This window comes from Lissotriton vulgaris, chromosome 10 (assembly GCF_964263255.1).
Source record: "Lissotriton vulgaris chromosome 10, aLisVul1.2, whole genome shotgun sequence".
NCBI lineage: Eukaryota > Metazoa > Chordata > Amphibia > Caudata > Salamandridae > Lissotriton > Lissotriton vulgaris.
Genome location: NC_141698.1, coordinates 241,169,643 through 241,187,141, shown reverse-complemented (window position 1 = coordinate 241,187,141; position 17,499 = coordinate 241,169,643). Strand labels below are relative to the sequence as shown.

The following is a 17,499-nucleotide window of genomic DNA, read 5'->3' as shown; positions in this document are numbered from 1 at the left end:
GGCAGAGTGTTGGAGTGCGTTACAACACACACGTATTATAAAGAGACAATCACTCATATAAATGTGAAAGTCAATGTATAAGAAATGTTGCTTAACCCCTTCCGTGTGGGGCATATTCCCCCGCTGTGCTGGGGACCGGGGCGCGCGCAGCGCCCCGGTGCTCATGACAAGCTCAGCTCGTCATGAGCCACGGTGGTCGTGTGCTCATGACGAGCTGAGCTCGTCATGACCACACCCGTTTCATTAGAATGCTCGCACAGGAGGAGAATTTGCCCAGCTTGCGAGCGTTCTAACGGTCATGACGATCTCAGCTCGTCATGAGCACAAGAGCACCGTGGCTTATGACGGGCTGAGCTTGTCATGAGCATCCAAAAGGTTAAGATAATGGGGCTTACAATGTGTGATCATACTTTCATCCATCATTCAGTCTTTCACCATTCGTTCTGTCTGCCCAACAATGACCATATTCATCCATTTACCAACCTATCCATCACGTTTCCTTCCATCCATCATTTCACTTATCTATCCCTCAATCCACCCTTTTACTCATCCATCAACCCTTTCACCCTATCCATCCACACACTCATCCATCCACTCTTCCACCCATCCATCCATTAACTCATCCATCCAGCCATTCACCCGTTCAGTCATCCATTTTCCCATCCTCCTTCCTCTTTCAATTCCCCTTTCACTTAGCCATCCATCCTTCCATCCACCCACCCATCCATCTACTCATCCACTCATGAATCCATCCATTAAACCTATCATTCATCCATCCTTTCAATCATCCATCCACCCTTTCACTCCTTCACTCATCGATCCATCCTTTTGTTCATCTACCCGCCCTTTCACTCACTCCTCCAGCCTTACATCCACCCTTTCACTCATCCGTCCATCCATTCACCCTTTCACTTATCAATTCATCAATCCATCAATCATTTCACTCATCCATCCACCCATTCACTCGCCTGTCATCCACCCTTTCACTCATCCATCCATCATTTCACTCATCTATTCAGCCATCCATCCACCCATCCCTTCACTTACTTACTCACTCACCTTGTCACGTTAATTATGAGACCCACCAAGAACTCCACCCTTGCTATAGTTCCTAAAGCAAGGGGTGGGGTAGGGCGAGGCAGGGTTCACTATGCCCCTGCACATAGGCAATCTGAAAAAGTTGAAGGCATGAGTCATGCATGATGCACAGTGCCTTGACGTGGGGTGACTGACATGGTGTTGTTTCCAGAGCTTTAAGTGGGGGGTCTCTCCAAAAGGGTGTTTGATGTAATAAAATGTGTGGCTTAAAACACAAGCTAAAAATCTGTGCTTAACCCCTTTTATGCTCATGACGGAGCCGCTCCGTCATGAGCATCAGCTGAGCTGTGCTCATGATGGAGCGGTTCCGTCATGGCCCTGCCGCCGCGCCTGCGCGGCGCTGATTTCGCACCTGCGCGACGCGTTCTATTAAGTGGGCGGGGCCATAGGACCATAGGAATGAATGGGGAGTTTTTCCTTATTTGCGATTAGCAATTTGCTAATCGCAAATAAGGAATCTGTAGGAATCGCAATAATTTTTGCTAATCCTACATGAATCCCGTTTTGCGAGTCCTTAATAGCGAATCGCTATAATTCGCTATTAGGGCCTCGCAAAACGGGAGATTGATGAATATGGCTGATAGTTATTGATTTGTATGAGAAAAGTCCCTCCTCTTGAGGGGGGGGGGCTCCAACAGATAAAGCCCGAATGAGCATGGGATGCTTAGCCTCATACCACGGTGCGCCTGCATGCATGCCAGCACGCCTAATTCATACAATTCTTCTTCTTAAATTTGCTTCCACTTCAGTGCAATTCAAGGGGGGGGAAATCTGTCGAATTTGTTATATCCCCCTTTCACCTGTTCTGAAAGATTGCCATGTATGCAGCTATATTTTTGGTATTTTGGCTACTGATATCGAATAATGTCCTGTCATCCCAGGTCTGTCCCAGCTGCACAGGAGGAAAGTCTTCTGTTCAACATTTATCTCCAAACAGAACCTGCAGAGCAGCAACTCCAGGTAATTTCTTGCAGTACATCTAACTGACTGACTATAGACGACCCCTCTTCTGGCTGATGCCCTTTTCTTATCAGTGTTGGTTATAACAAGAGGTACCACTTGTATGCCACCTCGAGCAGCCTATGTGTCCCAACAGTGACAGCCTGTGTCTCCCAGTACTATCAGTCACTCACTCAGTACTATCAAGAACCTGAAGTGCTTTACTCCTCCTTGCAGAAGACTGTGTCTCATTACTCTTAACTGTAGCCCTTGCCTCTTTATAACTAGCTATCTAGAATGTGCTCCTTGCTGCCACCTTTGGCAACATGTGTCCTCTTATGCCTGCTTTAAAGCTTATGCTCTCCTTTATTTTGCTACCTACCTTTGTCTCCGAACTGTGTCACTTGTGTTTGCTGTTGCTATTGGGAGCTGAAGTCTGTACTATCTGATTAATGAAACAGATGCTGTGTACCGCAGCAGTCACTTTTATTCCTTCATACTCCTTACCACATAGCTGTCTGCCTCTTCTTACCCGCTGTATCTCCTTACCGTCCTTATGCACCTATATCACTTTAATCCCAGATATACAGGGAGCTTTATCTCCTTACTCTCCTTAAGCTCAAATGTGGCTTCTGTGTCACTTTACTCCCAGCTATACAGGGAGCTGTATCTCACTACCCTCCTTATGTTCAAATGTGGCATCTATTTCACATTACTTCCAGCTATATAGGGAGCTGTATCTCCTTACCATTCTTATGTTCAAACGTGGCATCTATGTCACTTTACTCACAGCTATACAGGGAGCTGTATCTCCCTACCCTCCTTATGCACATATGTGGCATCTATGTCACTTTACTCCCAGATCTACAGGGAGCTGTATCTCACTACCCACCTTATGCTCAAATGTGGCATCTATTTCACATTACTTCCAGCTATATAGGGAGCTGTATCTCCTTACCATTCTTATGTTCAAACGTTGCATCTATGTCACTTTACTCACAGCTATACAGGGAGCTGTATCTCCCTACCCTCCTTATGCACATATGTGGCATCTATGTCACTTTACTCTCAGCTATACAGGGAGCTGTATCTCCCTACCCTCCTTATGCACATATGTGGCATCTATGTCATGGATGTCGTTGATATATTAATTCTAAGTGCTATTGCTTATACAAATTTTATCAATCGCTATTAATTATGTTTAAAATATAGCTTGTAGTTTTAAGTGATTTTGATTTTTGTATTAATTGTTAATAGTAATTTATAGTGTAACAGGTTGTTGGGTGTGTAGGGGAATAGGGTGGGAAGGTAATATGGTAATAAATAATGAATAATTATTTAATACATTTTATTTAATTATATGATTGAGATTCACTATATAATTTATGTAATACTGATTTATTTTCATTATATATTATTTTTAGGTTGTTAGATTTGTAGAGTAATATGGTGGGACGTTTAATTAAGTAATAACTAATTGCCCATTCATTTTTAATTGTTAATTGGCTTTTTAATTATGCCATTTATGTAATATTTATTTTACTTACATTTTAATTACAGGATGCTAGGTTTGTCTGGACATGGGATAGGAAGTTATTTACCTTATAATTAATTAACTAATAATTATTATTTGGAAATTAATTATTTAATCGATTTGTAAATATGTAAATTGTGGAGTGCTTATTTAATTTCATTTAATTGTAATTGCAGGATGCTAGGTTTGTAGGGGTATAGGGTGGGAGGTTAATTAAGAAATATGGATTTGACTATTATTTGTTGTTAATTATGTAATTTATTTAAGGTATGAAATTGTTATTTTGTTAGTTATATTTTAAGCGCAGGGTGCGAGGTTTGTAGGGGAGCAGGGTGGGACATTAATTAATTAAATACCAAATAATTTAGCTATTTATATTTTAAATTGGTTTTCATTTTTTATATACATATATATATTTATTTTAACTATTTTTTTTATCAAGAATGTAATCTTCTTTCTGCATTCATGAGGTTACTCATATATATAATGTGTTGGAAGTGAAGTATTTTCCCTACTCTTGATTAGACTGCAGTAAGAATAGTAAAATTAACCTCTTCACAATTCAACACTTTCTGTAATGTTTGGAGTGGGAATAGTACATTTTACTAATCCAAAATCCAGCACTTTCCCTACTGTTGCATGGACTGGATTGGGAATAGTAAATTTCACCCCTTCGAAATCCAATGCTTTCCCTCCTGTTGCTCTGTTAGGTGTGAGAAGAGTACATTTCCTCTTCAAAGTTGAACACTTTCCCTACTGTTGTGTTGTTTCGAGTGGCAAAAGTCAATTTAACCCCTCCGAAGTTCAACACTTTCCCTACTGTTGCACAGATTGGAGTGGGAATAGTAAATTCTACCCCTCTGAAGTCCAACACTTTCATAAGCGTTGCGCTGTTTGGAGTGGGAATAGTAATCTTACCCCTCCGAATTCCAACGCTTTCCCTACTGTTTGCATTATTTGGAGTAGAAAATACTAAAGTTAACCCCTCCATATTCCAACTATTTCCCTACTGTTGTGCAGACTGGAGTGGGAATAGTACATGTCACCAGTCTGAATTCCAACGCCTTCCCTACTGGAGTAGGAATAGTAAATCCAGGTTTTGGAAGTCCAATATTTTCCCTATTATTGCAATGACTGGAATGGAAACAATAAATCTAACCCCTCCGAAGTCCATAACTTTCATAATATCGGTTAAATAGATTTTATAGCATTAATTATTTTATTTTTTATATTTTATATTATTTGATTTTATTTCTAAATTTATTTTTATGTTGATAGTATTTTTTTGTGTTTGTGGGGTTTTCGATTTTTCTATATTTTTTATTGTCTAAATAAATTATCATAGCTTTTTTTATTCAATAGTTTATATTTTTATGGTTTTATTGTGTATGTATGTTTCTATGTTCAAAGATAGAAAGACAGATAGATAAATAGATAGATAGATAGATAGATAGATAGATAGATAGATAGATAGATAGATAGATAGATAGATAGATAGATAGATTGAACAGATAGACATTTGTGTGAATATATATATATATATATATATATATATGCTCCCCACCACTGCTGGTTAGGAGATAGGCTGGCGTGGGCGGTCCTGTTACAGCCACCAGCTGGCTGTGTAAATTCACTCCACAAAACATCAAACGATATTGATGAAAACAGGACGCCCAGAGCTGCAGTTGTATAAAGTTTTATTCAGCAGATGAGAAAAGTTCCACGATGCGTTTCGCCATTACGGCTTGGTCACGCTCGTCTCGTGGCGTAAATCACCATTATTTAAACACCATTTATGATTGTAGGGAAGTGGGTGGTATCTTTAATGTATGAAGGGAGAGACATAACATATGGCCTCAAAAAATAGTCTATATATTTGGACGTGTGCTCCAATAGTGAACCTATTGAGGACACTATTGGGCGGCCTGGGGGGTTCTTTGGGTCCTTGTGCAGTTTTGGAAGCAAGTATAACACCGGTGTTCCGGGATGTGCACAGTATAGATATTGATACTCTTCTTGCTCCACTAACCCTTTGTCTTTCCATTCACATAGCATTTCCCTATATCTGATGTTAGATCCCAGTAATTCATCTCTGTTGACTTTACAGTAACACTTCTCATCACTCAATTGTCGATAACCCTCTTCCAAGTATTTGATCTTATCTAATACCACCACATTACCACCTTTGTCACTTTCTCTGATGATAATTGAATTGTCTTGTTTGAGATGTTCAATGGCTGCATGGTCTTAACTTGAATAACACTTTACGCTTTCCCACTGGGGCACCATTCACCTGGTAATTGACGTTCTGCAATATTGCTGTAGTCAGAACACGTGACAGGTTTCTATAGCAACATGATCACGATTGTTGAGTCGAATGAAATGCATATTTATTTGGTGTTCTTTCATTGAATTGGGTCGTGTACAAATACAGATATTATGTTGGCCTCTAATACTCATCATCCTGCTCGTAGATTGTTGTGATCGCGCTTAAGAAATGCAATATAAACAAACAGTGACGCAAAGATACAACCACCAATCACGGGGCAGCCCTTTTGTATATGAAAGGAGCGACATTTTTGGTCTGCGGATTACGTTTGCCATAGTAAAACAAGGCAAAATGTTAATGGGCACAGATGATAATGTTTAACACTGAGCAGGACGTGTGTATCAGTATATTTCATACTTTTTACCGGAATGCATATTAAATTGAGTAATATGTTAATGTGGCAAAACAATATTTGATTTTGACGGTCTTATACCCTACGACCCAACTGATGTATGTAAAATGTACTTTGCGAGTCAGAATACCAATATTGAACAGTGGATAAGGCAATTTTGCATGTTACAAGATGGCCGCCACAAGGCTTTCGTGATGCTAATGTTTGCACTAGGGTGTGGTGTTTAAATAATAGTGATTTACGCCACGAGACGAGCGTGATCAAGCCGTAATGGCGAAACGCGTCGTGGAACTTTTCTCATCTGCTGAATAAAACTTTATACAACTGCAGCTCTGGGCGTCCTGTTTTCATCAATATCGTTTGATGTTTTGTGGAGTGAATATATATATATATATATATATATATATATATATATATATATATATATATATATATATATATATATATATATATATATATATATATATATATATATACATATATATATATATATATATATATATATATATATATATATATATATATATATATATATATATATATATTTATATATATCCAACACAAGCGCAGGAACCCTTTTGGGAGCAACCACACACAAACTCAATCACGAACTCCTTTATTTTCAAGTACTTGCCAGCAGGTTTTCAAAGGTGAGGTTTCTTATGAAATACAATGCCAAATGCATTTTGAGAGCAAGAGCTCTCTTCGTCAGTGGCAAAGTTAATTCAGCTGCTGAGGCTCTCCCCTTGGTAATCAGTCCCCGCCCTCTGGGCATTAGCAAAACAGTGGCGTTTCTGGGATCTGGAGTCCTTAGTTTAAGGTGGGATGCATTTCAGCGAAATGGATGCAAATAAATCCACAGTGGGTATTAAGGCACGACTCCATTGTCAGCCTGCCTTGCTTTTCAGTAGCTGATGGAGTGTTGAAGGATTTTATTTCTAAATTTATTTTTATGTTGATAGTATTTTTTTGTGTTTGTGGGGTTTTCAATTTTTCTATATTTTTTATTGTCTAAATAAATTATCATAGCTTTTCTTATTCAATTGTTTATATTTTTATGGTTTTATTGTGTATGTATGTTTCTATGTTCAAAGATAGAAAGACAGATAGATAGATAGATAGATAGATAGATAGATAGATAGATAGATAGATAGATAGATAGATTGAACAGATAGACATTTGTGTGTATATATATATATATATATATATATATATATATATATATATATATATATATATATATATATATATATATATATATATATATCACAACACAACAGAACACCTTCTGGAAAAGCGAGGCCCATAGAAAGGTGGTGCGTGGTGCAGGCGGAGCCTGCCGGACAATAGTACCACACAAAGAGTTTCAAGTAAAAACGCACTCTCAGGAAATGTCACCAAGTGTAGGTTTAATGGTCTAGTTGTAACGCGTTTCGACAGAAAAACTGTCTTGGTTATATATATATATATATATATATATATATATATATATATATATATATATATATATATATATATATATATATTACCTACTGGCGATAGCCAGTAGGTATATATAGTTAGGATTTTTTTCCTATGGGACTTTTGAAAATTCTATGTCTAATAACTTTGGCGTTTGTGGACGGAATCGGCTGAAATTTTCAGGAAAATGGCACATTTTGTTTCTGAGTAGCTCCTGAAAATTTGGGGGGGGTTCGTCAAGGGGGGGCCGAGAAAAAAGGGGGGTCCCAAAACGCGTTTTTCCCATGTTAATTTCCATAGGGCGGTTGGACTCACTTTTAGCCCGAACGGCTGAATGGATTTCCACGAAACTTGGCAAAATTGTAGGGACTGGTACCCCGATGTGCCTTTGCTAGGTCTCAATATATGTGCTTCAGTGGATTTTGAGAAATTAACGTTTAAATCAAGATATATATCTGTAACAGCGCTCCGGGCAGCTAACCGGTTCGCGAACTTTTCGCGTATCGGAACTTTGCAAAGCGAAGCTGATTGGCTCTCCGGTGTCTGTCAACATTCTAAACAGTCCGGTGCGGCCGCCATCTTGTCTCTCGGTAGGATCGAGAGACAAGAGGAGGCCAAAACAAAGGGGGAAATGAAGGAAAGGGGGCAAGGTAGACCCCTCCTGACCCCCTAGGATTGATGAGGGGGATATTATAGAGCCACGCCGGGCCCAAAAAAAAAAAAAAAAAAATCCGATTTTTTCGCCGTAGAGACGCGTCTTGGTTCGCGAACCGGGCAGCTAACCGGGCAGCTAACCGGGAAGCTAACCGGCAGTGTAACCAAAAAAAAAAAAAAAATCAGATTTTTTCGCCGTAGAGACGCGTCTTGGTACGCGAACCGGGCAGCTAACCGGGCAGCTAACCGGGAAGCTAACCGGCAGTGTAACGGGAGTCTGAGGAGTAGCTGATTGGCTGTCAATATTGTAAACAGTCCGGAGCGGCCGCCATCTTGTCTCTCGGTAGGATCGAGAGACAGGAGGAGGCCAAAACAAAGGGGGAAATGAAGGAAACAGGGCAAGGTAGACCCCTTCTGACCCCCTAGGATTTATGAGAGGGATATTATAAAGCCACGTGGGGCCAAAAAAAAACAAACGCCGTAGAGACGCGTCTTGGTACGCAAACTGGGCAGCTAACCGGGCAGCTACCGGGAAGCTAATCGGCAGTGTAACGGGAGTCTGAGGAGAAGCTGATTGGCTGTTATCATTGTAAACAGTCTGGAGCGGCCGCCATCTTGTCTCTCTGTGGGATCGAGAGACAAGAGGTGGAAAAAAAAAAGGTGTAAATGAATGAAAGGGGTAAGGCAGACCCCTCCTGAACCCCTAGGATTGATGAGGGGGCTATTAAAGTTCCCTGGGGGGTGAAAAAAAAAATTTGCGATTTTCGCGGTAAAGGTGCTTCCTGGTACGTTAACCGGGCAGCTAACCGGCAGCGTAACGGTAGTCCGACATATTGTGTTTTTTGAACGTTTGTGATATGTGCACGTGTGGATTTTGTCTAATTAAGGTTAAAAAAAAATATATATATCTTTAAGCGTGTTCTGGCGCGCTTACGTTTTGGGTTTGGTTTGCGCTGCAGAGACGATACGTCACGGTTATGCGATGCATCATGAGGCGTCTCACGGGCTACGTGATACGTCACTTAATAAAGAATATATTTTACAGCTATAGATATTAGCTTTTAAAAAACCAATGAAATTCACAGAAAAAACCATAGGTTATAGACCATATATAGTTAGGAATTTGCATTTACAAAACCTTGAAAATTCACTGAAAAAACCATAGGTTATAGACCATATATAGTTAGGGATTAGCATTTAAAAAACCTTATTTTATTTGCACAAAACCATTGAAATTCCATATATAGTTAGTTGCACTAACTATATATCGCGGACCCGCAATCCACTGCTAATGATGTCACATATTACATCATTCATGACATGGTCAGTGACATCACTGATGACATCACTGATGACATCTCAAATGACATCACTGATGACATCACTGATGACAACACCCAGTGACTGTATGTTTCTGTAAAGTTAAAATATGTCTTACATATTGAAGAATGAGTGGATGTATAAGTGTCTGGATGAAGGATTTAGTAGGTGCATGACTGACTGTATGAGAGAATGATTAAATGTGTCTCACTGAGTGCATGGGTTAGTGATTAAAGTGTCTTAATTTGGCAATCAATATTTATGTTCTTCTGTAAACTGCTGCATGTTTAAATCAGTAGCTATATCAGTAACTATATGGGTTATTGAATGGTTGCCCAAGTATTTGTATGGGAGACTGAGTGTGTGTGTGGGTGGCTGGGAGGTGTATAACTCTGTGCATAGATGTGTGAGCGGTTGATTCCCTAGGTGTATGGGTTCAAAAGTGCATGTAGAAACAGCTGTATGGACAGTTGACTGTGTGCATGAGTATATTGGTGAGTGAATGGATATCTCAGTTCTACATGTCAAAGTAAGTACATATGTAAAACACACTCCATGTGAGAGTTGACATATATAAATAACTGAACATAAGAGTCAGTGAATGTGAGAGTGGCTGTATGAATCATTGTGAAGTTGTATCAAGGATTGTATAAGAGAGTAAATATGTGTTAGTATATGTTTGAATAAGTAAGGTGTGTATAACTGTATAGTTAAGGAAATGGAGATGTGATTGATTTTTGGCATAACTGACTAGGTGTGTGAGTAACTCCATGGATGTGTGACAGTCTGTGAGTGTCTGTTTACACTGATTGTATCTAAGGTTATATTAGAGCCTGAAGAGGTTCATCGTATTATCACATGAATGATATCATCAGTGATGTGATCAGTAATGTCAAATGAGATGTCATCAGTGATGTCATCAGTGATGTCATTTGAGATGTCATCAGTGATGTCATCAGTGATGTCACTGACCATGTCATGAATGATGTAATATGTGACATCATTAGCAGTGGATTGCGGGTCCGCGATATATAGTTAGTGCAACTAACTATATATGGAATTTCAATGGTTTTGTGCAAATAAAATAAGGTTTTTTAAATGCTAATCCCTAACTATATATGGTCTATAACCTATGGTTTTTTCAGTGAATTTTCAAGGTTTTGTAAATGCAAATTCCTAACTATATATGGTCTATAACCTATGGTTTTTTCTGTGAATATATTATATATATATATATATATATATATATATATATATATATATATATATATATATATATATATTTATAGCTCATCAATTGATTCCATGCACAGCACGCAGCTCGAACCGGTGCTCACATACGAGGTGGATTCAAGCCTCTCATTATTATTCTGTTCCAGCAATTTTATTTCACTCCACCATCACCAACACATTTCGACCCTCACGGTCTTGATCACGATGACCAAGACCGTGAGGGTCGAAACGTGTTGGTGACAGGGTAGACAGGGTACTCCATCACATTTGTGATGGAGTACCCTGTCCTCCAAGCCCTAAATTGGTCTCTTAGAGTTAAGAGTATGGTCGTGTATCGATTCCAGGAGTCTGTTAAATTTAAATATGGAATAGAAAAGTAGACACATTGCGTTTTGGCCATATACTGAAAGAGAGACCCTCTATTTTGTGAGGAACCACAGTCTAGCAGCTGTTGAGCTTCTCAAAAATGTACCTTTAAATGACCCCTCTTTTTACCTGGGTATTTTGCAGCCGGTCCACCATCCTCGTCCGTCTGGATATCGGGGGGAAGAAGGAGCTGCAGTACGTACCTGGGGACCATGTTGGAATCTTTCCCTCCAATCGCCTGGAGCTGGTAGAAGCGCTGCTGGAGCGAGTGGAAGACCCACCACCTGACAATGAGACCATCCTGGTGGAGGTCCTGGAAAAGAGTGATGCAGGTAACAATAACTCTACACAACCTGTGGGGCAACCACTGCTGCTGCTCTCAATGTACAATTTGCGGTGCGAATCTGTTCTTCATTCCAACAATTGCACGGGGAAAGAGCTAGTCAAGGATTCTGTGAGACGAAAGAAAGAAATGCGGGGTTTTCCACAGTCTGGTGTGTTTAATGCGTCAGTTCACCCCCTTGCTTACAGCTGTAGACTGTTGCTGTGAGGGACCATGCGGGGGGGGGGGGGGGGGAGGCAGTGAGGCTGCTAGGCTGCTTGGAGTTGGGGTAGGGATGGAAGAGTGCATGCGCCGCTCAAGCTGGGGAGGGGGCCGGGTGGGGGACATCATTATTCCTGTCAACATTTTACCCCAGGAAAGTGAGAGATTTGTGGGAAAAGATCGGGGGAACGTTATATTTTCCCGACTAAACTTTATTGAAGCAGAGATAATTTCAGGCGGAAGGCAGCGAAAATCAAGCCGTTTTTGGCTTCACCCGTCGTGAGTCTGTGCTGCCTGAATCAGGTCTCTTGCCACCCTCTGCCCGGTTGTTTGGCCGATGCGTTTCATTATCTCCGCACCTGGTTATTCCGGGGGAAGGACTACCAGGCCACATATGTATCAGGTAGCGGTACAGTAGACTAACTGCCCCCCCCCCCCCCCCCCCCCACTACCCCGTACCGCCCGGGGCCTCAGTGTCTTTTCTCCTTACACGTTTAGGTAAGAAGACCTAATGGTTCCCTCCTCCATAAACATCAAATCTCTTCAAACATATATTTCTTAGTTCCATGCGTTTTACCAAAATGGAGAGCTGGTCCCGGCAGATCAAAAATACCCAGTTGTTTTGTTAACAAGGCGTCAGCTCTGCAGGATGCAGGGGTGCCGGTGACGTATCTGCTGTCTATCGTGGGAGGGCTGGGCGGCTCGGGGTGAGGTTATCAGCAGCGGGAAGGTGCTGGGACCATGGCCAGGCAGGAAGCGTTAGGCGGAGCAGCCAGTAAGGGAGTCCTTGGGCCTCATCTTAAGGTCATGTGCCGCGCATGACGTGCCACTGTTCCCCTTCCTCCGCACCTCCATTGGAAAAACATTCTCACAGCCAGAAAGAGCCGCAAAAACCCGGACAGGGTGTTGGTGATCATGAAAACAGAACGCCTCCTTTGTCCCACCCTTCCATCAAGGGAATAGAATAACACAGGAGTTCGGATTGCAATAGGAACCAGCAGGAGGTGTTCGGGTTCACAGGCCCCCCTTCCCGAGCGTTACAGGGGTTACATCCTGGCCCACGTGGCGACACTTCATTGCTCACACTTGAGGATACGTTCCACATCCCGGCCATTCACACATAGGCACCTGGCTGGCGCACAAAGCTCCTAACAGGAAGGGCACGTGGCACCCCGATGCTAACACTAACACCTGACACATCCTGACTACGCAAACACACTGATTCTGTCAAGAACACCTGGCACACCCTGACCGCCTCCCATGCCATGACTACTCAAAGACAGGGGTACCATGACCACTCACACACAACACAGTAGGCTTGCACAGCCGGCTACTAGCAACAAGGCCACGTGGCACACACTGCCCGCTACTAATACCAATGAGTCGGACATCTGGCACCCGGACTATTTCCACACCGAGAACTCGCATGCCATGGCTACTGACATAAATGACTACTTCTGCCAATACACCTGGCACAAATGACTACTAATGCCATGGACACCTGGCACAAGATGACTATAAATGCCAATGACACCTGGTACAAGATGACTGCTAATGCCAAAGACACTCGACACAAGATGACTACTAATACCAAGGATACCAGGCACAAATGACTACTAATGCCATGGACAGCTGGCACAAGATGACTGCTAATGCCAAGGACACCTGGCACAAATGATTACTAATGCCAAATACACTCGACACAAGATGACTACTAAGACCAAGGACACCTGTCACAAATGACTACTAATGCCATGGACACCTGGCACAAGATGACTACTAATGCCAAAGACGCCTGGCACAAATGACTAATAATGTCATTAACACCTAGCGCTTGGACGCCTCCGGGCAGCAATCGCGCTCTACAAGTCTACAAGTTTACAGGTTTACCTGTCACAAGATGACTACTAATGCCATGGACACCAGGCACAAATGACTACTAATACCAAGGACAACTGGAACAAGATGACTACTAATGCCAAGGACGCCTGGCACAAGATGACTACTAATGCCAAGGACGCCTGGCACAAATGACTACTAAAGCCATGGACACCTGGCACAAGATGACTGCTAATGCCATGGACACCTGGCACAAATGACTGCTAATGCCAAGGACGCCTGGCACAAATGATTACTAATGCCAAAGACACTCAACACAAGATGACTAATAATGCCATGGACACCTGGCACAAGATGACTACTAATGCCAAGGACGCCTGGCACAAATGACTACTAAAGCCATGGAGACCTGGCACAAGATGACTGCTAATGCCATGGACACCTGGCACAAATGACTGCTAATGCCAAGGACGCCTGGCACAAATGATTACTAATGCCAAAGACACTCAACACAAGATGACTAATAATGCCATGGACACCTGGCACAAGATGACTACTAATACCAAGGACAACTGGAACAAGATGATTACTAATGCCAAGGACGCCTGGCACAAGATGACTATTAATGCCATGGACACCTGGCACAAGATGACTATTAATGCCAATGACACCTGGTACAAGATGACTGCTAATGCCATGGACACCTGGCACAAGATGACTACCAATGCCATGGACACCTGGCACAAGCTGACTACTTATGCCAAGGACACCTGGCACAAGAGGACTACTAATGCCAAATACACTCGACACAAGAAGACTACTAATACCAAGAACAACTGTCACAAGATGACTACTAATGCCAAGACACCTGGCACAAGATGACTACTTATGCCAAGGACACCTGGCACAAATGGCTACTAATGCCATGGACACCTGGCACAAATGGCGACTAATACCAAGGACAACTGGAACAAGATAACTATTAATGCCAAGGACGCCTGGCACAAGATGACTATTAATGCCATGGACACCTGGCACAAGATGACTATTAATGCCAATGACACCAGGTACAAGATGACTGCTAATGCCATGGACACCTGACACAAGATGACTACTAATGCCATGGACACCTGGCACAAGCTGACTACTTATGCCAAGGACACCTGGCACAAGAGGACTACTAATGCCAAATACACTCGACACAAGATGACTACTAATACCAAGAACAACTGTCACAAGATGACTACTAATGCCAAGACACCTGGCACAAGATGACTACTTATGCCAAGGACACCTGGCACAAATGGCTACTAATGCCATGGACACCTGGCACAAGATGACTATTAATGCCAATGACACCTGGTACAAGATTACTACTAATGCCATGGACACCTGGCACAAGATGACTACTAATGCCATGGACACCTGGCACAAGATGACTACTTATGCCAAGGACACCTGGCACAAGAGGACTACTAATGCCAAATACACTCGACACAAGATGACTACTAATACCAAGAACAACTGTCACAAGATGACTACTAATGCCAAGACACCTGGCACAAGATGACTACTTATGCCAAGGACACCTGGCACAAGATGACTATTAATGCCAATGACACCTGGTACAAGATGACTACTAATGCCATGGACACCTGGCACAAGATGACTACTAATGCCATGGACACCTGGCACAAGATGACTACTTATGCCAAGGACACCTGGCACAAGAGGACTACTAATGCCAAATACACTCGACACAAGATGACTACTAATACCAAGAACAACTGTCACAAGATGACTACTAATGCCAAGACACCTGGCACAAGATGACTACTTATGCCAAGGACACCTGGCACAAATAGCTACTAATGCCAAGGACACCTGGCACAAGATGACTGCTAATGCCAAGGACACCTGGCACAAATGACTACTAATGCCATGGACACCTGGCACAAGGTGACTGCTAATGCCATGGACACCTGACACAAGATGACTACTTATGCCAAGGACATCTGGCACAAATGGCTACTAATGCCAAGGACACCTGGCAAAAGATGACTACTAATACCAAGGACACCTGGCACAAATGACTACTAATGCCATGGACACCTGGCACAAGATGACTATTAATGCCATGGACACATGGCACAAGATGACTATTTATGCCAATGACACCTGGTACAAGATGACTACTAATGCCATGGACACCTGGCACAAGATGACTACTAATACCAAGGACAACTGGAACAAGATGACTACTAATGCCAAGGACGCCTGGCACAAGAGGACTACTAATGCCAAATACACTCGACACAAGATGACTACTAATACCAAGGACAACTGTCACAAGATGACTACTAATGCCAAGACACCTGGCACAAGATGACTACTTATGCCAAGGACACCTGGCACAAATGGCTACTAATGCCAAGGACACCTGGCACAAATGGCTACTAATGCCAAGGACACCTGACACAAGATGACTGCTAATGCCATGGACACCTGGCACAAGATGACTACTAACGCCAAGGACGCCTGGCACAAATGACTACTAATGCCATGGACACCTGGCACAAGATGACTACTAATGCCAAGGACGCCTGGCACAAATGACTACTAATGCCATGGACACCTGGCACAAGATGACTACTAATGCCAAGGACGCCTGGCACATATGACTACTAAAGCCATGGACACCTGGCACAAGATGACTCCTAATGCCATGGACACCTGACACAAGATGACTGCTAATGCCAAGGACGCCTGGCACAAATGATTACTAATGCCAAAGACACTCGACACAAGATGACTACTATTGCCAAGACACCTGACACAAGATGACTACTTATGCCAAGGACACCTGGCACAAATGGCTACTAATGCCAAGGACACCTGGCACAAGATGACTGCTAATGCCAAGGACACCTGGCACAAATGACTACTAATGCCATGGACACCTGGCACAAGGTGACTGCTAATGCCATGGACACCTGACACAAGATGACTACTTATGCCAAGGACACCTGGCACAAATGGCTACTAATGCCAAGGACACCTGGCAAAAGATGACTACTAATACCAAGGACAACTGGAACAAGATGATTACTAATGCCAAGGACGCCTGGCACAAGATGACTATTAATGCCATGGACACCTGGCACAAGATGACTATTAATGCCATGGACACCTGGTACAAGATGACTGCTAATGCCATGGACACCTGGCACAAGATGACTACCAATGCCATGGACACCTGGCACAAGCTGACTACTTATGCCAAGGACACCTGGCACAAGAGGACTACTAATGCCAAATACACTCGACACAAGAAGACTACTAATACCAAGAACAACTGTCACAAGATGACTACTAATGCCAAGACACCTGGCACAAGATGACTACTTATGCCAAGGACACCTGGCACAAATGGCTACTAATGCCATGGACACCTGGCACAGATGGCTACTAATACCAAGGACAACTGGAACAAGATAACTATTAATGCCAAGGACGCCTGGCACAAGATGACTATTAATGCCATGGACACCTGGCACAAGATGACTATTAATGCCAATGACACCTGGTACAAGATGACTGCTAATGCCATGGACACCTGGCACAAGATGACTACTAATGCCATGGACACCTGGCACAAGCTGACTACTTATGCCAAGGACACCTGGCACAAGAGGACTACTAATGCCAAATACACTCGACACAAGATGACTACTAATACCAAGAACAACTGTCACAAGATGACTACTAATGCCAAGACACCTGGCACAAGATGACTACTTATGCCAAGGACACCTGGCACAAATGGCTAC

General features: G+C 42.4%; 1 protein-coding gene across 3 annotated transcripts in view; it reads left to right on the top strand.

Moving 5' to 3' along the window:
- NOS3 (nitric oxide synthase 3) overlaps positions 1–17,499 on the top strand; it is a 1,079,476-nt gene that overhangs the window by 840,618 nt on the left and 221,359 nt on the right. For all 3 annotated transcript variants that reach the window (XM_086940927.1, XM_086940926.1, XM_086940928.1), the window contains 2 exons: positions 1,980–2,058; positions 11,431–11,618. In XM_086940927.1, the coding sequence (XP_086797053.1) occupies positions 1,980–2,058; positions 11,431–11,618 (267 nt within the window). The remainder of the gene's footprint in view (positions 1–1,979; positions 2,059–11,430; positions 11,619–17,499) is intronic.